Source organism: Mesoplodon mirus (genome assembly GCF_964341445.2).
Source record: "Mesoplodon mirus genome assembly, chromosome: 19".
NCBI lineage: Eukaryota > Metazoa > Chordata > Mammalia > Artiodactyla > Ziphiidae > Mesoplodon > Mesoplodon mirus.
The window spans coordinates 30,961,077-30,988,181 of record NC_138995.1 but is presented as its reverse complement, the minus strand read 5'-3'; the positions used below and the strand labels follow the sequence as shown (position 1 = coordinate 30,988,181).

The window sequence follows — 27,105 nt, the reverse complement described above, 5'->3', positions numbered from 1 at the left end:
AGAGCAGCACTGGGCTTTTACTTCAAAGCAATTAAGGGCTTTGGATAACCAAAAGTTTATGTCAAGCTGATGCCAAACCAAACTGGTCTATTAAACACATACTACGAAGAGTTTCTGTAATATTCTATGAAAAGGCTCTTTGCCATAAATATCAAGCACCGCACTCTGAAGATTACAACTACGTTAGGTTCATGTTTGAGAACAAGGAGTCCAACATTCAGATCAGACTTCTAGAATTTCAAATCTGAAATAATGTATCCATGAAAGAGAAGTTTAAATATGTTTTCCATTTTGTGATTTTTCTCTACAGTAAATTATACCAAGTTTTATATTCTCCCCAACATTTTTCAACAGTTTTCCATTAGTCTCAAAAAAATTTCTGTTACACATAAAATTTTGAGCTATGTGTAAACATATAAGAAAAAAAAAGACTCGAAGACCCTTATTTGAAGTCATTTCTTCAGTTTTCAACAACTGTATTTCAAGAAACAATATGTGATTCACCATAGGTACCCTTCCTTCTAAGCAAATAACCAATAATTTTCAATTTTATAAAATCTGTAAGGTAGGGTACAAATTGCTTTCATTCTTTGGCCCCTGCAACAAAAGCTTCTTTAATAACACTTATTTTGTCTCTGCTTCTAATTCTTGATGTGACAAAAAATAGACTGCTATGAAGTGAATAACATAATCCCTTAAGGTTAGCCTTAGTTTAGTTTTTAAGGTAAACTCTTCTATGTGTATATGCTGATGTCTTCTGCTGAAAATACTTATACTAGAAAATATGCAGACCCATCTATGACTCTAGTTCTTCGGCTGTTCTAGTCCTAGGACTGAAGAACTTTTAGATTTCCCTTTCAATTAACACAGCACTCTAGTTCTTAGATGATCATATTCCTTTGGAAGAAGGAACGGCCAACACAGGGTCGATCTTACTCTTTGGGAATTTAAGAAATATAACAGAGAAAGTAGTCTGATAACCTTGTACTCAGCTGTTGAGGAATGGGCTCCAAGCTTGGGCTTGGCCTAATGCAGAATTTTTATATTCAGATAATATTTTAAATATGGCTGTTGGCAACTTATTAAGATCACCATATTCAGTTTTGGGGTCTTCAGCACTGTTCCTCACAAGGAACCATTTATTGGTTTTCCAAGAAGGCTAGGTCTATTCTTAGGGGGAACGTGGGTAACTCCTAGGTATTTAAAACCCTGGTTCAAAGCCAGGGTTCAAATTACATTCCCTATTACAAATATAATTCTCAAAAATATTCATTTTTCTTTTGCCCTGCAATTAGAAGGGTATATTAATGTCACTAAACATATAGAATTTCATTACAAAACTTAATTTTACACATAACTTTTTAGGAACACAAATTAGTAGAGATAATATTAACCTTTTAAATCTTTGAAATAAAAAGCTTTTCATATATTTTTGGCCCACTTTATTTTTTTAAAACAAGTCTTCTATTATGCATCTTAGCTTTTTCAAATATAACTATGTAAGGTTTGTTTGTGAAAGAAGAAGTAAACTGATTCTGAAGTGAAAAAGTGGAAAATCATACCTGGTTTTTCTTAATGAGAACCTACTCACGTAAGTATGATAGCACACTGGTAAGGGAAAAACAAATAGAGGATCTAGGTCTGGTTTAAAAAAATATTAAGAGAGAAATAAAAGAGACAAAAGATATAACAATCATATGCAATGTGTAGACCTCATTTGGATTCCAATGCAAGCAGCAGGAAGTCATCATTACAGAAGTTTGAATATAAACTAGTTATTAGATGGTATGAAGGAATTGCTGTTAATTTTGTTAGGTGTGATAATGGCACGGTGATTACATTAAAAAACTTCCTTACCAGACAGCAATATATACTGAAGTATTTACAGGTGTGATGACATGGTATTTGGCAGGGGCTAATGAATTAAAGAAACTGAAGGTGAAGGGATTGATGACACCAGATTGGTTAGCATGTTGGTAATTGTTAAAGTTGAGAGATGAGTACAGGAGATTTCAATACACTACTCTCCGTACCTTTGCGTATGCTTGTTCCAAACAAAAAGGAAAAAAAGGGCCATAAAGGAAGAAAATAATTCAAGGAAGAATATGGTAAAAAGATAAAATCTTGTTGGAAGCACAACGTGGGAGCACAAAATGAGAGAAGAGGTATTAGGAACCAACAGATGACAAAGGAGGACGGTAAAATTATCAAACATCAAAAATGAAGAGGCAGCAAGGAGACTACTGAAGGGCCCCACTGTCACCCATAACAATCAGCAGAATTCGACGCAAACTTCGAATATTAGGAGAGGTAACATCTTTATGGGATGAAAAAAGTGGGTACTGTATTATGGAATTTACTCCCTTTTAAGGTTGGGAAGAACACTTAAATAAGGTTGGGCTTATTCACAAGGTATGCCAACAGCTGAGTCCTTGTCACACATATTTTTCTTGGTAGGTGCAATCAAATGGTATCAGAACTTCCTACCGGCGTGGTAAATGAGCAGAGGAAACAAGACGAGGCAGAGTAGGTTAGGGAAAAATGCCCTTCGACTTGAGTTGTTGATAGCAGTTAGTAGGTCTAGAGCAGGCTTATATGAAGAATGTTAAGTAAAGACATGATTTTTAAATAGACTAGGCTTATCCTTCTATGGCACATGATAAAGTATTTTAAACTAATTTTGACCTTATCAAAGTGATATTTCTGTTTTAACATACCTTTGATCTGTAGCCTGCTGTTCTCGAAGCTGAAGAAGAGATAACTCAATTTCATTTTCTTTTCTCCTCAACTGAGTTTTCAGGATCTCAGCCAAGTGCTCTAACTCTTCTATCTGGCCTCTCTGTGACTGAATAACATTTTCTCTGAAATAAAGAATCTTTACAAGAATTTGCAGCTTGAGGGAAAATCTGCAGTATATAAGAGCAGTACAAAGAAAGTGCTTCATAGTAAAGGGCAAGCAAAAGTTAAAAATTTTAGCTTAAATGCCCCGGCACACAGTGAAATAGTAGCAGATTAAATGTGATGATTTGGAAGTACATATGGAAGAATTCAAGGTATTGCTTTATATAAGATAATGTCCTAGGCAACGGACTGGACTGTGGTTCAATTCAATGCGGTATTTATTGGTCACCTACTAAGTACTCTGTGATCTGGTCTTCTTCAGATAATTTCTGTGCCTTTGTTCTTTCATATGCACACCTGCCTATACCACCCAAATTAACACTTCATAGAGAGAAGGCAAGAAATTTGCAAAACATAACTTAGTGGTCTCTGGTTTATATTTTACCTCTACCATGTCTGGCAGCATCCCAGTGTACCAAGCCTCAGGACTGGTCTGAACCCTTGCTTTTCCACTGACTAACAGGAAACAAGGTTAGGTCTAGTCTTTTAGTTTTATTCTTTCACAGGCAATCATTACTGTAACTGGTATTTAAAATATTCAAAAGTAAAAATTTAAGCCAATATTATTCTTAAGCAGCTATCTAAAGTATGATACTCTTGTCTCCTGCTTTCTCTCCTCATTCAGAATTGTTACTTTTTGATGATCCAGGTGAAGGCCTTATCTTCATTTGTGTGACTTACAGACACTGAGATCACCATGAGGCTTTGATTAACTGGAAAAGTAAGCTAAACGTGGCAGAAGTAACTTTTTTGAAACCACAGTATGATGAAGAATGCGGTACCATAGAATCAGCATGAAACAAAATCTGAAATCCATATGTATTTGATAGCTCCAAACTTTTAAGCCACTCCCTCCAATTCTTTTTTCTTTTTTTAAACCACAGAAAGGCTAATTAATTCATGATCTAAAAAAACTCAAAAAACAAAAAAGACCTACCTGTAATTCTTCTGAGATGAAAATGTTGCCTCTAAAGCTTATACTATTCTAAAAGACTGGGCTTTATGCCATTCCATAGAGGGGGAAATTATAATAAAGAGGACTCTTCTCTAAACGTTTCCATTGAGGCAACTGGTTAAGTTTTTCATTTACCTCATTGTACTGGAAAGATGTTATATAATATCTGTTCGTACCTCACAGATCTAGCTGTATTTTAACGGAGCAAATTATTTGTACACAAACCAATTTTGTTTAAAATAAAGGCAAAGGAGGGATCAAAAAAGACATGATCAATATACAGTGTTCTAAAATGACCACAAAAAGAATACATACAAATTTCTTATTTCTCCTCTGGCTTCTTCGAGTAAACTGTTGCCATGTTTTGTAGGCATGGGTTGCAGAGTTTCCGCTACATCTGTATCTTGGAATTTAATATCTAAAAATAAATTAATAAGATAATTAGTGAAGTTATTTAGAAAAGAAGGACCCTTGACTTGCTATCGTAAGGAAATAAGCAATACAATAAAGTCTCTTAAGTACTGAGAGATATGTGCTCCATAGTACAGAGAATCAGACATACATTGCCAAAGGAACTGTTAGATCTCAGCCACCAGTTGGCATTAAATAAAACACAGCAGCAAGTATTGCTCATTTAACAAATTCTACTATGGAAACCAAATTACCCAGAAATAGTTTTATTCAACTTAGATTTAGAACTTCCAAAGTAAATTCTGAAAGAACCAAAATTTTAACAGGTCTTTACAATATAAACTGAGGTATGAAGGAAAAAGTTTTCAAAACTGTGATTGTTTTTGAGTATTTCTGATAAAGGTTTTTTGATTTTTAAATTACTCATTCATACCTCTTGACCTTACAATTTGAACCTTATCTTCATTTGTGTGATTCACAGATACTGTGAGCGTTAAGTCAAAATGTTTCCTGTACTTTGATTTATTCTACCTCAATAAGAAAATCCATATTTAAACAAAGGTAATTTGAGAAGAGATCAATAGGATTCCTTTAAATAAAACATTTTACTGCTGCACTTAAATACAATTTTTCTTGTATAAATAATTACAATTTTTTGTAATTTACAATAATTTTGTAAATATTGTAAATTACAATAATTTTTACAAGCCTGGTCCCATTGTTAAAAATGAGACATTCTTTTAATTATAGGAGTTACTTTACACTTATAGAATAATTAGGTTATTAGTTTTAGGTAAATGAAGTATGACAAATAATTTAGATTTTTAAAATGGAGAATAGTTCCAGACATAAAGGTACAGAAAAAACTCATTCTCCTTATAAAAGTTTACTTTTTAAGAGTGAGAATTTGCATTAGGAAAAACTGAACTATCATTTGCTATTTCCAAAACTTTCAACATTTATTGTTGTAATCCAGAGTAAAGAATGGAACAGGCCCTGCCTAAAACATTACAATAGTTTACTGTGTTAAAATTTGCCAATTACATTATTTTGGCAGTAATACTAATTCTTAAGCTTTTCCTACATAAATCAAGGAAAAACTAAACATTACTACTAGAATTTTTTTAAAAACCCACTTATACTCAAAACATATCTTAAAACTTACAGTCTCATGGTGATTTTCCAATGGCTATATTTAAAACATATACACTTTATAATCTTTCTACTGGTTATTCACAATAAGAATTGTTTCTACACTACACTGATCACACCTTAAGCCAGTACTTTCTATCCTTTATCCTGACAAAGTACAAATAGGAAACGATAATATTTGTATAGCAGCTTTGGGGGGTAAGACTGCTTGTGGCCCAAGAGGGTCAGGGTTCTTGCCCAGCCCCTCAGGCTGCGGTATTTCTGACAACTCTGGTCTAAGGTCTAAGTTCCAGCCTCAAAAGCGGTCTTGAAGAGTCTATTAAGGCTACTAAGGTAGTGATCTTGATAATGATGCCTCAGGTTTACACAGAAAGATAGAAGTTAGGAAAGTATTCATTACTATTTAATCCTTTGTGTAACTTCTATGTCCTAGATTCTGTACCAAACAGTGAAAAAGTTCTGAATTACTAACAGTGTAAATACAAGGAGAAATTTAATCTATGTAAGTAACATTTTAAAGGCTCTTCTGTTCTGTGGCTCTTCTACAAGGAGAAAGTTCCATCAAACTCTTCTATTTAAACAGCAATTCATAGCACTAGATTAGCTTGCCATGTTAATCTAATATTTGGGCATCGTTTTTATTTAGCATAAAAGACCTTGCAGACCACAGGGATCATCTTGCCCAACTGCAGTCACAGATGACAAAACTAAGGTTCAGAGAGGATAAATGACTATTTAAAGGTAGAATATATTGTTGTGGACCTACCATCTCCTGACCTTTCTTCTAATCTGGTGTTATCATTCCATTTTACAGATGCGGAAAATGAGGCTCTGGGAAGTCAAGTGCTCTCTTCCACATAAAAAGTTAATTAGCAGCAGAATGTATTTTTGATTTATAATTCATTATGATTACTTTGGTTATATTCAAAATCTACTGCCAATCTCACATAGCTAGGAGTAGCCAAGCTCTTTTATCCTGGAGCTGCCTCCTGCCTACCGTGGAGGTCTTACTGACTTCAAAGGAACTCTATCTAGGGAACATATAGTGTTAACATTTTGGCTTGGAGAGAAAAATAGAACAAATTTTTCTCTTTTTCTGTTCAGATGGTGTTTTTTGTTCCCTCAATGAATTGAAAGTTTTACATGATTTTTTTATTTCCCTAAAAATGTTTGCTCTTTAAGTGGAGCATGTTCCAAACAAAGATGGACTAGAACTAAAATTCGATTTCCTTCCCTAGTAGTTGAAATGAAAAAAGTATTCCTTAAAATATTTATTGACTTTTTACTTCATTATAAATAAAGTTTGTCTGTGGGTGGAGGGAATTGGGAATTTTCATTAGAAATACTTAGGTTCTGTCTACAGTATTGAGTCTTCTATATTCAATTGAATTGCTTTGTAAGCTGGGTAGGTTTTAGGTGATTCATTTTCAAGATGAGAAGAGTGATTGACCAATGATCTTTTTTTTTTTTTTTTTTTTTTTTTTTTTTGCGGTATGCGGGCCTCTCACTGTTGTGGCCTCTCCCGTTGTGGAGCACAGGCTCTGGATGCGCAGGCTCAGCGGCCATGGCTCACGGGCCCAGCCGCTCTGCGGCATGCGGGATCCTCCGGACCGGGGCACGAACCCATGTTCCCTGCATTGGCAGGCGGACTCTCAACCACTGCGCCACCAGGGAAGCCCCCAATGATCATTTTTTGAAGATGGAAGAGACCTTTATGGTCGCTTGCTTAAATCCTTTTATTTTATGTGTAAAGAAAACTCACGTTCAGAATGATTAGAAGACTTGTCCAAGGTCACCAGACAGTAGGCAGAGGAGCAAGAACCCAACTTTTTAAACCCCTAGTTATGTGCACACTCCACTGTCAAGCTGCTTCCACACCATGAGGAAGATTTAAACAATTCTGTAAAATTTATAGAAGGCCTTTGGATGAAGAACCTAAGTGTGATCCTTCAGAACGACAGTGTGACCATATGAGCAAATTAGTGGTTTCTCTAGTTGCCTGAGTCAAGGTGATTTCCATCCATAATATAAAAAACCAACTCAAACTAAACTAAATCCGTAATTGAGGTAGTTTCATACATGCTTCTTTTATTAGTTAGGATGAATAGTTTTACTAGACAAATGTAAATGTTTTACTAGACAAATTTGAGCATGATCTAGTGATTCTTATATAAAATGATCTTCATGTTAATGTGATTTTATTAAAAAGTCAAAAAATGATTTCTCTCTTTCTAAAGACACTCACAAACATGAATAGTACAGAAATAAAACTCTGTGTGTAAGTACGTATGTGTGTGTAAAACAAGTTATTAACTTAAATTTAGGATTTAATGTAAGCTTTAGTTTACCTTTCCTGGGGCATTCCTGTAAGCCTGCGTTTTCATTCACTTTTCTACGCCCAGTGTTAACACGAGATTGCACATAACTGTATGGAGTTTGCCTGTGACCCTGGATCTGAAGTTGCTGTTTGGTTGAAATTAGTCTGTTTTTGAGGACTTCATTTTGCCTTTCAAGCTCATGAACTTTCTCTTGCAGCCGCTCAATCATTTCTTCCATTTCCACATCTCTTCCCAGCCGCTTGGGGCCGCCACCAACCCATTCATATCTTTTCTTGTCATTAACTAGCCGTATTAACTTGGTGGCCATTCTAGGGAAATAATAAAAAGATGAAAAGGAATGTGAGAAGTCAGCATAAAATGCATTCTGTTGAAAGGAACATAATCACTGTGAAGACTTCAGTGCAGAACCTGAATAATAAATTTCAGGTTTTGATGTAACTATTACTGCCTGTGAAGAATCCTTTGATGATAATTGAAACCACTGGGCAACAATCTGCTTTATAGCACTGACAAATAACAGTTTCCTAAGGCTTATCATTTAAGGTTAGTAAAGAGAGGACACATATTTACTCCATATGTTCCTCAAATGCAATTTTTAACGCATGACCTTATGTAGGAATGCTGTATGCACTTAAATGTAGCTACAGATTGTGGATATGGTGGGTTATATCTGCAAGCCACAGTAAGTTAAAACTTTTCAAAATTGTATTAAGACTATGCAGCATTTAGGTGATATATTGTTTTCAGTTTCTCTAGGATTAAGACATATTACAAATATAAAAATGTTAAAATCCATAGATACATACATATTAAAAGCCCAATGAAAAATTAAAAGAAACCCAAATGCACCATTAAATGTTGCTTAGTGCTCAAGAAACATGCCTGTTTAATGGTAGAACTTAATTAGGTACAGAAAGTATTATTTCAATGGTACTTTTAAATTTAGACATACATTGTGCTTTTGACATCTCAGGAGTTTATTACCTTTGATTCTTTTAAGTTTTGATAAAAACTGGTTAGACAGAACAAAAGACAGAAAGGGCACATGGGGGTGATGTAATATACACGTACGGAAAACATGCTTGACAGTGAATGGAAAAATCTTGGCAGTACAAGAAAGAAAAGGTGGCTTTGATGAGAGACACAAGTTCAAGACTTTACAAAATTGGTCGCACATCTTCAATAGCTGATTCTAGTTTATAGTGAATCTATTTTTATAAAGACCCAGACAGGAGATTGAAAATAAAAACACACTTCATTTTTCTTTAAACGGGGTTTTGCTTTATTTTAGCATGGTTATGGACAGAAGCTTTTACTTAGGAGAACAAAAGTGAAATAAAAAAACCCCTTAATAGCTTTGGGATGTCACAGAACAACCTTTTTTTGCCCTAAGCAGAGTCCTCTGTAAAAGCAGTAGTAATACATGTCTATCTACACTTCTGGCTACTCGGCCTACAGCATGCGGCATCAGGGGAAAGCTATGCATAACATAATCAGTTAAGATTGTTTTCTTTTTCCCTTGAGGCACATCCATTAAACATGCTTTATAAAGGATATAGGATAATAAAAACCAAGATCCAAGAGTACCACAAACACTCTAGTAAAGTAATCAATGGATTAGTTCCTTTTCCACCTAATCCAGAGAAGGATATATCATTGAGGAATCTGGGCAGGTATCTTAGCCCCACAGAGCCATACACTCTACCTAGCCCTTTAGGACCCTGAGCCCCACCAAACGGCTTATCCATAGAAGGATGGTAGCCATTTAAATGAGATGTCAACCTAAATATCCGAATCTTCTGTTACACAAAGACTTTCACACGGATAGAGATTACATTCAAAAGAAAGACACAGATTTAAGCAAAGATCAATAAAACTAAAAGCTGGTTCTTTGAGAAGATAAACAAAATTGATAAACCATTAGCCAGACTCATCAAGAAAAAAAGGGAGAAGACTCAAATCAATAGAATTAGAAATGAAAAAGGAGAAGTAGCAACTGACACTGCAGAAATACAAAGCATCATGAGAGATTACTACAAGTAATTATATGCCAATAAAATGGACAACCTGGAAGAAATGGACAAATTCTTGGAAAAGCACAACCTTCTGAGACTGAACCAGGAAGAAATAGAGAATATAAACAGACAAATCACAAGCACTGAAATTGAGACTGTGATTAAAAATCTTCCAACAAACAAAAGCCTAGGACCAGATGGCTTCATAGGCGAATTCTATCAAACATTTAGAGAAGAGCTAACACCTATCCTCAATTCTTCCAAAATATAGCAGAGGGAGGAACACTCCCAAACTCATTCTACAAGGCCAGCTCCACCCTGATACCAAAACCAGACAAAGATGTCACAAAGAAAGAAAACTACAGGCCAATATCACTAATGAACATAGATGCAAAAATCCTCAACAAAATACTAGTAAACAGAATCCAACAGCACATTAAAAGGATCATACACCATGATCAAGTGGGGTTTATCCCAGGGATGCAAGGATTCTTCAATATATGCAAATCAATTAATGTGATACACCATATTAACAAATTGAAGGATAAAAACCATATGATCATCTCAATAGATGCAGAAAAAGCTTTTGACAAAACTCAACACCCATTTATGATAAAAGCGCTCCAGAAGGCAGGCATAGAGGGAACTTACCTAAACATAACAAAGGCCATATATGACAAACCCACAGCCAACATCATTCTCAATGGTGAAAAACTGAAACCATTTCCTCTAAGATCAGGAACAAGACAAGGTTGTCCACTCTCACCACTATTATTCAAGAAGTTTTGAAAGTTTTGGAAATTTTAGCCACAGCAATCAGAGAAGAAAAAGAAATAAAAGGAATCCAAATCGGAAAAGAAGAAGTAAAACTGTCACTGTTTGCAGATGACATGATACTATACATAGAGAATCCTAAAGATGCCACTAGAAAACTACTAGAGCTAATTAATGAATCTGGTAAAGTAGCAGTATACAAAATTAACGCACAGAAATCTCTTGTATTCCTATACACTAATGATGAAAAATCTGAAAGAGAAATTAAGGAGCCACTCCCATTTACCGTTGCAACAAAAAGAATAAAATACCTAGGAGTAAACCTACCTAAGGAGACAAAAGACATGTATGCAGAAAACTATAAGACACTGATGAAAGATATTAAAGATGATACAAACAGATGGAGAGATATACCATGTCCTTGGATTGGAAGAATCAACATTGTGAAAATGACTCTACTACCCGAAGCAATCTCCAGATTCAATGCAATCCCTATCAAACTACCTATAGCATTGTTCACAGAACTAGAACAAAAAATTTCACAATTTGTATGGAAACACAGAAGACCCTGAATAGCCAAAGCAATCTTGAGAAAGAAAAATGGAGGAGGAATCAGGCTCCTGGACTTCAGACTATACTACAAAGCTACAGTAATCAAGACAGTACGTACTGGCACAAAAACAGAAATACAGATCAATGGAACAGGATAGAAAGCCCAGAGATAAACCCACGCACATATGGCCACCTTATTTTTGATAAAGGAGGCAAGAAGATACAATGGAGAAAAGACAGCCTCTTCTATAAATGGTGCTGGGAAAACTGGACAGCTACATGTAAAAGAATGAAATTAGAACACTCCCTAACACCACACACAAAAATAAACTCAAAATGGATTAAAGACCGAAATGTAAGGCCAGACACTATAAAACTCTTAGAGGAAAACATAGGAAGGACACTCTATGACATAAATCACAGCAAGATCCTTTTTGACCCACCTTCTAGAGAAATGGAAATAAAAACAAAAATAAATGAATGGGACCTAATGAAACTTAAAAACTTTTGCACAGCAAAGGAAAACATAAAAAAGACGAAAAGACAATCTCAGAATGGGAGAAAATATTTGCAAATGAAGCAACTGACAAAGGATTAATCTCCAAAATTTACAAGCAGCTCATGCAGCTCAATATCAAAAAAACAAACAGCCCAATCCAAAAATGGGCAGAAGACCTAAACAGACATTTCTCCAAAGAAGATATACAAATTGCCAACAAACACATGAAAGGATGCTCAATATCACTAATCATTAGAGAAATGCAAATCAGAACTACAATGAGGTATCACCTCACACCAGTCAGAATGGCCATCATCAAAAAATCTACAAACAATAAATGTTGGTGAGGGTGTGGAGAAAAGGGAACACTCTTGCACTGTTGGTGGGAATGTAAATTGATATAGCCACTATGGAGAACAGCATGGAGGTTCCTTAAAAAACTAAAAATAGAACTATCATACGATCCAGCAATCCCACTATGGGCATATACCCTGAGAAAACCATAATTCAAAAAGAGTCATGGGGCTTCCCTGGTGGCGCAGTGGTTGAGAGTCCGCCTGCCGATGCAGGGGACACGGGTTCATGCCCCGGTCTGGGAAGATCCCACATGCCACGAGTGTCTGGGCCCATAAGCCATGGCCGCTGAGCCTGTGCATCCGGAGCCTGTGCTCCGCAACGGGAGAGGCCACAACAGTGACAGGCCCGCGTACCACAAAAAAAAAAAAAAAAAAAAGAGTCATGTACCACAATGTTCATTGCAACTCTACTTACAATAGCCAGGACATGGAAGCAACCTAAGTGTCCATCGACAGATGAATGGATGAAGAAGATGTGGCACATATATACAATGGAATATTACTCAGCCATAAAAAGAAATGAAATTGAGTTGTTTGTAGTGCGGTGGATGGACCTAGAGTCTGTCATACAGAGTGAAGTAAGACAGAAAGGGAAAAACAAATACCATATGCTAACACATATATATGGAATCTAAAAAAACCAAATGGTTCTGAAGAACCTAGGGGCAGGACAGGAATAAAGATGCAGAGGTAGAGAATGGACTTGAGGACATGGGGAGGGGGAAGGGTAAGGTGGGATGAAGTGAGAGACTGGCATGGATATATATACACTATCAAATATAAAATAGATAGCTAGTGGGAAGCAGTCACATAGCACAGGGAGATCAGCTCGGTGCTTTGTGACCACCTAGAGGGGTGGGATAGGGAGGGTGGAAGGGAGACACAAGAGAGAGGAGATATGGGGATATACGTATATGTATAGCTGATTCACTTTTTTATACAGCAGAAACTAACACACCATTGTAAAGCAATTATACTCCAATAAAGATGTTAAAAAAAAAGTTTGAAGCAAAAAAAAAAAAGAGATTTAATGTGAAAAAGCAGTCATCATCTAGAGAAAAACAAACAACTCCAATTTTTAAGGCAAGAAGAGCACATCCATAGAGAGGTTTAAAATTCCTTCAAAGATATGCAAGTAAACTTTGCCAAGAAATGTAAGATTGCATCTTTTTGACCAGTAATAGCAATAATTTTCATTTGATTATTTTATATTAATGAAATAAGTGATCGGGTAAAGTTTGAGTACTTCTTTAGAAAGGTGGTTTATCAAATCTACATTCATACTAAAGTAAGTGATTCTAATTATATCTTAAGGATAAATTTAAAGGTAGTTTATCCATGTATCTAGGTAGTGTCAGTGGTGTGAAACTGAGAAGGAAATTAGAGCTTTGGGTCATAGTGGTCATTGGATCACTACCCTCAGGGCTGAGTAAAATAAAATTCCTGGAGGTTAAATGGCTTGAACATACCATAGGCGAGTGGCAGAGAGACAAAGAACACATGCACACCACTTGACTCCTAGCCCCGTCCTTTTTCCATTAAACTACATAGCTCATTATTAAGTTGTTTTCTATTTTCTGGCTAGGACAAATTACTAATGAGGTCAAGGCTGTGAATTTAATTCTTTTAGTGACCAATTAGGTTTACAAAGGAAAAAAAACTGTTCAGCGGTCACAGACTAAATGCCTCATTCAGACAGGGTGACGGCTGTGTTAGTGGTCAGAAAAAGAAACAGGCAAGTGAGTCTTGAAAAAAGCCATCATCACAACTCAAAAACCAACTCAAAGTAAAAGCTCTGCACAAAGCAGGTCAGTGGGTCATTAAAACAAAGTCCACAGAATAGACACTGACTAGAATCACTCCTTTAGAGGCTAAGTTCCAAGCGGAAGAAAAACCCCCTATCTTCTTTGTTCAATCGTTGTCTCACCTTTCCATTGAACCTAGAACATGAATATGAATACAGATCTGCTCATGCTCACAAATGAGAATAAACTTTTAATGCCACACATTCAGAAGACAGTCACTGTTCCTGAACAAGAAAGAAGGAAAGCTATCTACTCCTAAGAAATAATCCCTGCAGAAATTTTTTGCATACAAAAGTTACCCTGTTTCCTCAGAAACAACAGATTCTTTGAAATAAATACAGATTCTAGATTAATCCAAGCAAAGTAAAATATGTTCCAGATAGTGAAGTGATGTTCTCATTAGTAAACCCCAAATCTTAAAGGAACATGCATCCTAACTAGTTAGAATAGCTAATTACTTTTTTAAACTTTCATTTTAAAACCAAGACATTTAGAAAACAGATGTTTTGGCCATTTGCTTATTAAACTATAAATATTAAAGCAAAAGTTATTTAGAGATATGATACACTCATGGCACTCATAGCTATTAGCTCTTTCTTTCAAATGGCAACTTCAGGCATAATAAACACTCACAATCTTCTTGGTTTATTATCCTAGTTCGTAAGATTTTCCATTTTTAAAAACTGTACTGATTTATAACCTTCCTTGCTCCAAAAGGGATTCAAGGTGGGGTTTTCAGTTAAGTTTATAGAAAAGCATATCCTCCAAACTTTACAGAGTCAGGGAAAAAAAAAGCTAAAAGCTTTTTATCATAACCTTTTAATTTTATCCTCTTGCTTGCGGGCATGCTGTTTAAGTAAAATGTTCTCATCATGCAAACGCAAAAATCTGTCTTCCAGTTCCTCACGACTGATACGTGACACTGCCTGGCGAGACTTCATTGTTGGTGTTGTTGAAGTTTCTGCAAAAATGCCAAGGTAATTAATAGGAGGATTACTTAAAATAGCCTCTAAAAACAGTAACAGTTGATATTAACATAATCTCTGATGCACTCATCTTAGGTTTTTTTCTTTGTGACCTACAATTAAGACTGCTTTAGAAAATGTTATAGCATTGTTCACGCCACTGATTGGAGGTAAGAACAAAAATCTTTGCTGTTAATACTTTATATGCAATATTAAGGATTTGAGCAACAATCGTTTCTACTCAAAAAATGTATTCAAATAACAATGTAAGACGGAACTTACATCAAATAAGAATGAAAGATGCAACTCTGATTCAATAAAGACTTTTCAATTTATATGCTGAATATTGAAAAAACTAAATAAAAAGTCGGTATCTGTAAGTATTTTTTTCCAAAGGTAAGAGTTACAACAATAACAATATGATTAAGATATTTTTCTGAGCTATGGCTTATAGAAAATAAACAATAAAATCTGTAAGACCAAGCAAACAAAAACCTTCACAAATCATTTATAAGCTATCATATATTTTTAAAGAACTTTTACACCTTTTAGCAGGTGTGTAAATTTTTTTACATATGCTTAAATTTGATATCTTCCTGTGAAGCTGGTCAATTTTCAACAGTCCTCCAAAAGAAACAAGGAACAAATGGACAAAGATTAAAGCCCTATGAGGAGGTTACTGAGGGCAAGAATTGAACTTAGGGTATCAAATACTAAGAAATAGCCTTGTACACTTAAACTTATTTGTGTTTTAATCCCTGATACTCCATCAAAGATCTAAAGCAAAGCTTATGCATTCTTTTTACTTTAAAAAATTTTTCTTGTTTTTTATTTTTTTTAACATCTTTATTGGAGTATAATTGCTTTACAATGTTGTGTTTCTGCTGATTAACAAAGTGAATCAGCTATACATATACATATATCCCCACATCCCCCATTCTTTTTACTTTTAACAATAAAAGCTGTATAGTCAAATTTATCTTTTTCAATGAACCATATTTTGACCACCTTTCTGTGGTAGTTCAAGGTGGCCACTTGCAGTGTTTTGATTAACAAGTGTATGAAGAAGCCTTAGTGGAATATATTTTACATCACAGCCTTCTCAATGACAAATGCTATGGCATGACAGAATGGCTGACACACTGTACACACAAACAAAAACACAGCTCTACACTCTATATTGTTTCTTAAAGCAGTCCTTTTCTTTCTCAATTTGAAAGTGCTTTTTAGCTCTATAGCAACCACTAAGTGATAAAAGGACAAAGAAAACCACTAACGTGTATTAATTTGATAAAACAGAGTCAATATCACTTGGCTAACAAACCATTTTGAGATACTCTACTTGAAAGGCAAAAATTTTTAAATATGGCATTTCCTCCCATATAAAATTTAAGCCTAAAGAAACATTTTAATGGCGAATGTGATTTAAACCAGGCAATTTGGTTTGGAGGCTTGGTACTCTCTGTGTCGTTTCTACTGATGTGTGGAATTTTAAGATGATTTATAACAATTCTTTATCAGAACAGAGGGGGATTTTACATTTTCTATGAGCTGTTGATAATTGATGCATGCAGTAAAATACCATATGTTGTTCTAAATTCTCCATCTTCTTGTTTAGTCCAATCAAGACTATATAGTTACTTAAATGGCTTTGTTTGTATGAGTATCAGAAATACTTTAAATTAAAAGTAAAGAAGTTACTGATCAAAGTTCATAATGGTAATAAATAACAGCTGGCTGTACCTTGTAACCCTCCCATTCCAAGGAGATTTAGACCTGTATCTTTCACAGGCAGGTCTCCTGCAGTCTCATCAGTTGGACCAGACATTGTGTATCTGTGGAGAAAAGAAAATTCAAATAAAATCTTTCCAAGTTGTAACATTAACTATGCAATGGAATGAACCAAATAAAATGAATAAGGCACTAGAACTTTAATGGACATCTTATTGCCCACATGTGCTGCTTGAAAAAGATGAAAGCTTCTATTTTAAAAGTAATACTACATTCAATCATGGAGCCAGTGGTCCTTTCAACAGTATATTTCCTATAGTTTGCTTAGGAAATGAGGTAAGATTATCATTCTTCCTTTTCTCTTCTTCTTCTTCCTCTATCTGAAACAAACAAAAAAAAACCTCCCCCAAATTTAAGAAATACCTCCTCTCCATCCTCCATCCCCTTCTCTGCTCCCCAAAGAAAGCAGGTATTTGGAAAAAACCCAAGTCAGGAACTTGATTCAAATGGTTGTTTCTATTACTTACTGGCCGGTCAAGTCACCTAATCTCACTGAGTTTCAGTTCCTTAATTTAAAAAATGGAGAAAACCATTCCTATCTCACAGAGCTATTTTAAAGGTAAGTGAGATGGTAAATTAAAGGCATTTAGCACATTTGCCTGGGATGTGAATATCACTTGAATATTAATCTTCAGCCTGATGCACAAAGGAGCGGGTAGATCCAGGTTTTGTGAAAGAGGTTTCATAAATTCACCAGGTGGGTTCGTTTTTGTTGTGTCCTTTGTTGCCATGAGGCCTAGGTACCTACCTCCTAGGAAGTCCCAGGGCTTCCTACATCCACATACATGCTGTCCAGCTAATTCTGGCATTTTTACAGTTTCTATTCTTTACAGAGATGCATCACAGTAACTTAGTTTTAAATGCGGATGTGAGTGGTCCATGCAATGTTTAGTAATGCAAAAAACCAATGAAGGTGTCCTAAGGCAGAGGTTCCCAATCTCTAGCACATTGGTCCTAGAATGTAAAGTCTGAGAGAGTAGCAAGCTGATTTGTCTCGTTTACCTCTGTATTCTCAGAGGCTGGCACAGAGCTGGGTGCATAGCTGGCATTCACTAAATAGTTGTTGAATGAATGAATGAATGAATGGAGTCCTTGGGGCTTCAGGGTCTGTGGAGCCAGAGATGGTTTCCAAAATCTTGTATGCATATGTATACATGCATCATCTTTTAGAGAGATGATTTCAGACCAGTGCATTTTTACTGTGACATAAACAACTAATAGACATATGCCTGGGAGATCATCTACTTTTGGAAACACTGCCACAGGAGGGGTCACAAATTAGCAAGAAGTTTAAACACAGGACACTTGTGAAAATGATAACTTTTTCATGATAGAGCTTTGGTGGCTTTTATAATAACAATGATGACGATGATGGTGTTAACATTTATTGAATGCTTACCAAAACGTGCCAGGCACTCTTCTAAGTACTCTGCTTATGTGAATTAATTAAATATCTCACAGTATCCTCGAGAGGTTGTTACTCAAAATGTTTCCTACTTTACAAATGAAGAAACTGATACACAACTTAGGTAACTTGCCCAAGGTCACACATCTAAGAAGTAGTTGTCTGATCCTATTTTTGACTGTCACAGCTGGGAAGCAGGGGACCAGTGTTACTGGTATCTAGAGGCCAGAGATGATGCTAACTATCCTATAACGCACAGGAACCACAAAAAAAGAATTATCTGGCCCCAAATGTTAATAGCGTCGAGGTTGAGAGACCTTGCACAGTGCTGCGATGCCTCACCAACAGCGTGTCATGCGCTCTCTCCTGGCTCACTGTGTGCCACTCACACTGTTCTCTAGGTTCTTCAAATCCATGGTACCCTTGTCTTGCTCAAGGCCTTTGCACTAGCTGGCTCCTCATTCTCTGGGACTCAACTGAAACGTCACTTTTTCAGAGAGGCCTTCCCTGAGCATCCTATGTGAGAATACTCTTCCAATTTCAGCGCTGTTTATTTCTTTTACAGCAATCATCTCGATCTGCAATTATCTAATTTACTGGTTCATTACTACTTCCTCTTCGCTAATAGAGTGTAAGCATCTTGAGACCGGCATCAGTCCTGTTCACAGCTGGTTGGGAACAGTGCCTGGCACAGGGTGGGCGCCAACATGAATGGTTATGGAATGGATAAATGAGTACCTGGCACTGAGACTAAAATAGTAAACAAAGTCTCCACCTTCATGGAGTTAAGAGGCTACGGGGTCATCACGATAAACAAATAACTGTAAAAATTAAGCAAACAATAGGTCACTCAAGAGGCTTAGGGTTTCCCAACCAACTCCTAATCCAGGGCAAATAAGCGAACTGTTTGTGTGACCTTCTACTTGAAGAAGGACCTGGAGAAGCACGGCAATTAGCCTCAACGCTCATCAGCTAGGGTTTAGGGCTGGGATAGAAAATTTCAAACCGGTGCTGGGGGTGGGGACAATGGGCGGGCTGTGATTCGGGCCTGAGGAGGTGGAGGTGTCTCGAGCCTGGCTTCTCTTCACGCGAGCAGAATTCCAGGGCTTCTCCAGGACGTAGAGCAGACCCCAGGACCCCAGCCCGTGCTGCAGGTAGAGGGGCGGCAACCTGCGCCCCATCTATTCCCCGGGAGTACTCACCGCCACTCTCTCCCCGCCGCCAGCTACCGTTGCTATAGCGCCGACGGCGTGTGGTGCGGCCGGCCGAGAGGAGCACGGGAAAAACATGGCCGGCCCCGTTGCCTCCTAGGAAATGTAGTTCTCTTCGGGCCCTAGCACACCAGCTCTCTGCGCAGGGGACGCTTGCCTAGCTGTCGGACCTGGGAAATTCTCTCGCTCCCAACCCCGAGGCGCATTCCGGCGTCGCCGCAGTGCATCCTGGGAGTGGTAGTTCCCGCGGCTCCGAGGGAGAATGGCGGCAGGCGGGAGCAGGACGCAGAGAGAACTACATGGAGGAGGCGGGGTGTAGGGCGAGGAATCTACGCGACTAGCAGTGGCGAAGGCTGCTGTATCGGCAGCATGAAGCGGACCCCAACAGCCGAGGAACGAGAGCGCGAAGCTAAGGTATGTCGGGCTCTCCGGAGTCTGGGATCTTTCGGGCACTTGTAGCTGGGGGCTGGGAACCGGAAGGGCCTGGTTGAAAGGCAGGCGGACCCGCGGTCTTAAGCCAAGGGATGACAAGGCCTTGTCAGCAAGGGAGCCAGAGACTTCGGGGGCTCTAAATTCGTGCTGCTCGGGATGCAGGCCTGGTCCTGTTGGACCAGCTCACGTGAGAATCAAGACACCATTTCCTTGTCCTGCTTCTGCACCTCATTCCTTGGTTAAATTTGTAGCTACCCATGTGCCTCAGTTTACCGGACTCTCAGATGCCTGTGATCATAACAGTTGTGCTTTCCTCTTTGGTAATGGTTTCTGAGGACTGACATCGGTTTAGGTGAAATAACCTGTGTGGTCAGATGTGTGTATTTGGAACAGTCAGTTGTCTATGTTGTGTCTTCGGCCCAGCGGATATGGATTTTTAACTACAATCCCATTTTCTACTTTTGGGGTTCACCCTGTAGCATTTGCTCTTCCATGAGATTACAATAATAATAGTAATAGAATTTTTCTTTTTTAAGCATTTATTACGTGTCAGGCTCTGCGTTTTCATAATATTTATATTATTTCATATTCTTATCGCAACAGATTGCAAGTTAGATATTATTACAGGTGGAGTATCAAGAGTCCTGTTTTACAGATGAAGACTTGAGGCTCAGAAGAATTGAGTGTTTCCCTCATTCCGCAAATTAAGTCCTATTGATTTGTCTAAATATATTGGTAATCGGGTCACTTGTTTCCATCTTTACCACCTTGGACTAAGCTACCATTAATTACCTCTTCAATGGACCATTCCAATAGTCTCCTTATTGGTCTATATTCACTCTACACCCAAACACTCCTTGCTCCCCTCTGTCTCCTTCCACACAAGACTCTTCTCTACACTGTGGTATGTGAGCTTTTCAAAATGCAAATCTAATCATGGCCCTTTCCTTCCTACATCCTCTGCCGACCACCTGTTTAAAAATATTTCATGGAATTCCCTGACAGTCCAGTGGTTAGGAGTAGGCACTTGCACTGCGGTGGCCTGGGTTCAATCCCTGGTTGGGGAATTAAGATCCGGCAGGCCTCTCAGTGCGACTAAAAAAAAAAAAAAAATCTATCATGGTTTTCTGTTGCTCGTAGGATAAAGAGGAAACTTCACATGCCCACACTGTTTTGCATGGTCTAGACCCTACTTGCATCATCCACAGCCTCAGTAGACATGACACCCTCCCTGCTCTCTGCCCATCAGCCACTTTGGCCTTCTTAGAAGTCCCTCTGTCCTCTGCTTTATCTGGTTACAGGGCCTTTATACGCGCTATTTGTTGCTCACTCTGTATCAGGCAATTATTGGAGGTGAGAACCATTGGTAAATGAAATAGACACTGTTTGTGCTCTCATAGAATTTAGAGTCCTACAAGTGAACTCACTTTGTCTTAGGGCAATACCTCTATGGAGTTAAAATATAAAATGTGCTCTATTATGACCCGAGTTATAGCAAAGTTTCACCAGGGACCTGAAGTTTCCATGCTTGAGTCTGTATGTGATAAAGGCAGTATATAAAGATGGGTACAAAGGGGAAAGATCCTTCTGCATTAGTCTACAGCAGTTCCAAGAAACAGATGTCACACAGTGGTATTGTGTGTAATGTCTTTCTTACCTTTTGGGTTTACAATGAAAGTTATTCATTTCTTCTGTAAAGACTTATTTAGCACCTATTATTTGCCAGACACAGGGATTCTGATTTTGGCTAAGATAGAATCCCTGCACAAGGGAGCTTTTATTCTATTGAAACCCTGACTGTTGCCTGTGAGGTAGTTGTTAATGTCATTCACACTTGATGGATGTTGAATGGAGGCTTGAGGAAGTTATAACTTGCCCAAGGCTACTTGGTTGCTCTGTGAAATGAGGTTTTCTGACTCCAAAGCTTTTTTTCCATTTTCTGCTTGTAAAACATGTTGAAATGATATAACAAGTTGTCTGCCTCTTTACTTAAAAAATTTCTTTGATCTTTATTTAAAATTTATTTATGAAATATTACTGGTTGAGCAAAGTATAGGAAATTAAGTTTTAAATCTTAAATATAAAATGATAAAATGTTCATTTACTCATGAATTATCTTCTCTTTTTCTAAAGGAGGTGTTATTTACGTACCGTAATGTGCATCCATTTAGTGTACAATTTGATGAGTTTTGATGGATAAAAACACCTGTGGAACCACCACCACAGTTGATACAGAGAACATTTTAATCCCTTCTAATAGTTTCTTCTTGCTGGTTTGCAGTCAGTCTCTTCCCTCACCTTGGCTCCCAAGCAACCACTGATAGGTTTTCTCTCACTGTAGATGAAGTTTGTATTTTCTAGAACTTCATATAGGTGGAAGTATACTGTATGTATTCTTGGGTCTGTCTGCTTTCAATCAGCATAATGATTTTTGAGATTGATTCATGTTGTTGCGTGTATCAGTATCTCATTGCTTTATATTGCTGATTAATTGTCTACTGTGTGGCTCTGGCACATTTGTTTATTCATTCACGAGTTGCTGAACATTTGGATTGTTTCCGGTTTGGGGCTATTATGAAGAAATCAGCTATGACCATTCATGTATAAGTCTGCATTTTCATTTCTTTTGGATGAATACCCAGGAGTCCACTTGGTGCGTGCTATGGTAGTTCTGTGTTTAACCATATAAGAAACCGCTAAACAATTTTTCAAAGTGATTCTCCCATTTGTATTAGCTTCCCAGGGCTGCTGGCACAGGTTCCCACAAACTTGGTGTCTTAAGACAACAAAAATGTATCCCTCACTGTTCTAGGGATATGTCTGAAATCAAGGTGTTGATGGGGCCTCTGAAGGCTCTAGGGGAGAATCCTTCCTGGTCTCTTCCAGCTTCTGGTGACTCTAGGCATTCCTTGGCTTGGGCTGTATAACTTCAATCTCTGCTCTAGTCTTCCATGGCTACCTTCTCTGAGTTTCTGTGTCTTAAATCTCTGTCTCTTTTCTCTTATAAGGACACCAGTCATTGCACTGAGGACCTACCCTAAATCCAAGATGATCTTAATTTCATTATCCTCAAGGTCCTTGACTTAATTACATCTGCAAAGACCCTTTTTCCAAATAAGATCACATTGACAGGCCCCGGTGGTTAAGACTTGGACATATCTTTTTGGGGGATGCTATTCAAACCCACTACACCATTTTACATTTCCATCAGCTATCTATGAGAGTTTTGGTTGCTCCATAGCCTCACCAGTACTTGGTATTGTCTGTCTTTGTCTTTTAAATTTTAACCCTTCTAGTGGGCGTGTGGTGGTATCTCATTGTGGTTTTAATTTGCATTTCAGTGATGACTAATGAGGGTGAGTATCTCTTTGAAAAGCTTTTTTCCATGTGGTAGTATCAGTACTTTGTTCCTTTTTATTTCTGAAAAATGTACTATTCCAGTGTATGAATGTACCACGTTTTGTTTAATCCATTCGTCAGTTAATGGATAGTTGGGTTGTTTCCACTATTTGACTATTATGAATAATGCTGCTATGAACGTTTGTGTTCTACTTTTTATATGTACAAATGTTTTCATTTCTCTTAGGTAGATATCTAGGAGTGGAATTGCCGGGTCATGTGGTAAATCTGTGCTTAACATTAAAAAAAAACTGCTGTACTGTTTGTTATGGTCTGAATGCTTGTGTCCCCCCCAAATTTTCTTGTTGAAATTCTGACCCCCCAGGTGATGGTATTAGGAGGTCGGGCCTTTTGGGGGTGATTAGGTGGTTAGGAATGGAATTAGTGTCCTTATAAAAGAGGCCTGAGAGACATCCCTTGCCCCTTCTGCCATGTGAGGGTACAACATTAAGTTGGGAGTCTACAAGCAGAAGAGGGTCTTCACCAGAACCCAGCCATGCTGGCACCCAGATCTTGGACTTCCAGCCTCCAGAAGTGAGCAGGAAATTTCTGCTGTTTATAAGCCACCTAGTCTATGGTATTTTGTTACAGCAGCCTGAATGGACTAAGACATTGTTTTACAATGTGGATGCACCATTTGATATTCATGTTTGAGGGTTCCAATTTCTTAACATCCTCATCACTTGTTATCACTATGTTTTTAAAAGTGGATGTGAAGTGGTATCTCATAGTGGTTTTGCTTTTCTTTTCTCTGACATCTAATGATGCAGAGCTGCTTCTCGTGTGTTGGTTTATCAGGTATATATCTTCTTTAGTGAGGTGTCTGTTCAGATCTTTTGCTCTTTTTTTTTTTTTTTTTTTGGTTGGGTAATTTGTGTTCTTAGTATTAAGTGTTATGAGTTCTTTATATTTTCTAGATATAGGTCCTTTGTCAGCAATATGTATGGTGAATATTGTCTCTCATTCTTTTGGTTTACTTAATAGTCTCGACGAGCAGGAGTGTTTAATTTTGATAAAGGTCCAATTTATTGATATTTCTTTTTATGATTCATGCTTTTTGTGTCATATCGATGAAGTCTTTACCTATCCTAAGGTTGCAAAGATTTCTTGTTTGCTTTTTTCTTTTTGGCTGCGTTGGGTCTTTGTTGCTGCGTGTGGGCTTTCTCTAGTTGCGGTGAGCAGGTGAGCAGGGGCTGCTCTTTGTTGTGGTGTGCAGGCTTCTCATTGCGGTGGCTTCTCTTGTTGCGGAGCATGGGCTCTAGATGTGCGGACTTCAGTAGTTGCAGCATGTGGGCTCAGTAGTTGTGGTGCACGGGCTTAGCTGCTCCACGGCATGTGGGATCTTCCCGGACCAGGTATCAAACCTGTGTCCCCTGCATTGGCAGGTGGGTTCTTAACCACTGTGCCACCAGCGAAGTTCCTCTTGTTTGCTTTTTAAATTAAACTTCTTACCCCTATAATGGGTAATTGCTTTTGGTTTTCCTTTTCTCTTTGAAATAAGTTAGAATATATTTTCTTCTTGTGATTGCTTATGTCATAGACTTTTATACAGTTTCCAAGTCTGGAGGGTGAATAAAAAGGTTGGATTAAATAGTTAGCTTTTTATGATAACATTTATTTAATTTGTGTTAAAACATAAGAGGGTACCAAAGTATATTCATGCATTTTTAAAATGAATTTTTTTACAAGGCATGTAGTGGAATAGTCCAGATTAGTATTTGATAGGCTGAGTTAGAACCATGGCCTCTAAAATTTTTTTTGCTGTTGGACAGAGAGTTGCCACCCTGTGCCTCAGTTTCTCCAGCCAGAAAATGGAGTCAAGAATAGCTGCTTCTGTGAGTTGCTGTGAGAATCTAGTATGATTAGGTTTGGCCATTGTGCCAGGGACAGAGTAGGTATGGCTTTGATTGAGGGTTGCCCAAAGAACCCTTTGCTGACATAAGGCTGCCCCCATTTTTTTTTGGATGATATAATTTATTATTTTGAAATGATTTAAAATTTATAGAAGAGCTGTAAGAGTAGAACAAAGAGCCCTCACAAACCTATCATCCAGATTCAGAACTTGCTTACACCTTGCTACATTTGCTTTATAGCTCTCTCTCTTTCATATAAATACATGAACTATTATTATTTTTTTATGAACTATTACAGAGTAAATTGGAGACATCAATCCTCTTTACCCCTAAACACTTCAGCATGTATTTCCTAAGAACAAGGATGCTCTCATATATAAACATAGCAAGTTGTCAATTTCAGAAAAAGTTAACATTGATAAAATATTCTTATTTAATCCAAAATCCATATTTAAATTTTGCTAATTGTCCTAATAATATCTTTTATAGCTTTTTTTTTTTTCTGGTCCAGGTTTCAATACAGGGTCATACGTTACTTTTAATTGTCATGTCTCTAGTCTGTTTAATCTCCTTCAATCTGGTCTCCTTTAATCTCCTTTAAATTGGTTCCTCATCCTTTCTTAGTCTTTTATGACATTGACATTTGTGATGAGTAAGGCACTGACCTTTGTTATGAGTACAAGCTATTTTGTTTTGTATAATGTCCCAGTATTCTTTTTTTTTTTTTTTTTTTTTCCGGTGGCCTCTCCAGGCTCCGGACGCGCAGGCTCAGCGGCTACGGCTCACGGGCCCAGCTGCTCCGCGGCATGTGGGATCTTCCTGGACTGGGGCACGAACCCGCGTCCCCTGCATCGGCAGGTGGACTCTCAACCACTGCGCCACTAGGGAAGCCCCCCAGTATTCTTTTTTTTTTTTTTTTTCTTTTTGCCTTGCCATGCTGCATACGGGGATCTCAGTTCCCTGACAGGGGATTGAACCCGAGCCCCCTGTAGTGGAAGCGCAGAGTCTTAACCACTGGATGGCCAGGGAAGTTCCCCTGTATTCTAATTTGTCTGATATTTCCTAATGATTAGATTCAGAGTATGCATTTTTGGCATGTCTATTTTTAAGGAAACATAGGGGCCACTGGAGATCACAGATTTACAACTTACACATTCCTCCTGCCTATGAAGGTGTTTTATTTGGCCCAAATGAACTGTGTTTGAAAGTTTCCAAATTATTTTCCACTGTTTAAAAGTTGGGAGATTTCACATAAAAGTCTGGATGGCTGGCTTTCTTGAAAAACTAGACTATCTGGCAACACTAGGCATGCATTTCATTAACTAGAGCTGAACAGTGGCTGCCTCTTTAGATGAGAATGTACTTTCCATCCGCCACACTCCAGCATTGCCCATTTAGTCACAGTAGAGTGGTTTAGAGTGTGAGGCTTTAGAGGCAGATCCCGGAATAGAATCCTGCTCCATCATTTGCTTTAAGCAACTTAACTTCTCTGTACCTCTGTTTCCTCATCTGTAAAACTGTGGTGTTATTAATGATTGTGATGAGCGTGAACTGAGATATAGGTAGAGCACATAGAACATTGTGTTGTTGTTATCACCGTCATCTCATTGTCATCATCATTACCACCTGTCTAATCCCAGTAGCTATTTAGCCTATATTCAGGCCATTCATTCTGTGAACTTATAGTATACGAGTGTCTAATCGGGCAGATTTTCTCTACTGGGGTCACACTAACTTCTTACCCATTCGTCCGAAATGGTACTAGTGATGTACCACCCTTGGAAGAATTGAGAACATAGTCAAACTATTTTCTGGGTTCCTTGGTTCAGTTGAGGAACCCGGTTAAAAGTGCCAAGCAGGGTACTCAGCACTGGGGACACATGGGTAAATATGGCAGATTTGGTCCCATGGGACTGGCTGCCTTACCATGGAAGATAGATAATTAAGCAAGTACCAGCAGTAGAGTGGTGCGTTTTACCATGGGAATGGGACATGGTAGCAGGGAGGATCTACTGTGGTATGGGGGTCATGAAATTCCTTCCTCAGGAAGATCTATTTAACATGGTCTAGGGGTCATGGAATTCCTTCCTAAGATCTATTTAAGGAGGTATCCTTACGAGAGGCCCAGGAGTCCTTTAGAGGTTGTTCAGAAATATTAGAACTGTTCTTTAGTTCTGGAATGAAAAGGTGTGGATGTTGAATTCAAAGCTAGTGTCAAAGGTTCTTATGCTGGCTTGGGTGAGATCGTCATTTTTTAAATTACTGAGAATAGAAACAGTTTAAATTTATT

General features: G+C 37.8%; 2 protein-coding genes across 2 annotated transcripts in view; one reads left to right on the top strand and one right to left on the bottom strand.

The window, feature by feature from the left end:
• The window catches only part of RPGRIP1L (RPGRIP1 like), a 99,529-nt gene extending 80,220 nt beyond the window's left edge, over positions 1-19,309 (bottom strand). The window contains exons 1-6 of the mRNA XM_082607936.1: positions 19,123-19,309; positions 16,468-16,559; positions 14,576-14,720; positions 7,768-8,066; positions 4,172-4,274; positions 2,718-2,861 (exon numbers count right to left, since the gene is read on the bottom strand). Of these exons, the coding sequence (XP_082464062.1) occupies positions 2,718-2,861; positions 4,172-4,274; positions 7,768-8,066; positions 14,576-14,720; positions 16,468-16,552 (776 nt within the window). The 5' untranslated portion in view covers positions 16,553-16,559; positions 19,123-19,309. The remainder of the gene's footprint in view (positions 1-2,717; positions 2,862-4,171; positions 4,275-7,767; positions 8,067-14,575; positions 14,721-16,467; positions 16,560-19,122) is intronic.
• A 15-nt stretch (positions 19,310-19,324) lies between these two features.
• FTO (FTO alpha-ketoglutarate dependent dioxygenase) overlaps positions 19,325-27,105 on the top strand; it is a 372,431-nt gene continuing 364,650 nt past the window's right edge. The window contains exon 1 of the mRNA XM_082607937.1: positions 19,325-19,545. Coding sequence (XP_082464063.1) covers positions 19,501-19,545 — 45 coding nt within the window. The 5' untranslated portion in view covers positions 19,325-19,500. The remainder of the gene's footprint in view (positions 19,546-27,105) is intronic.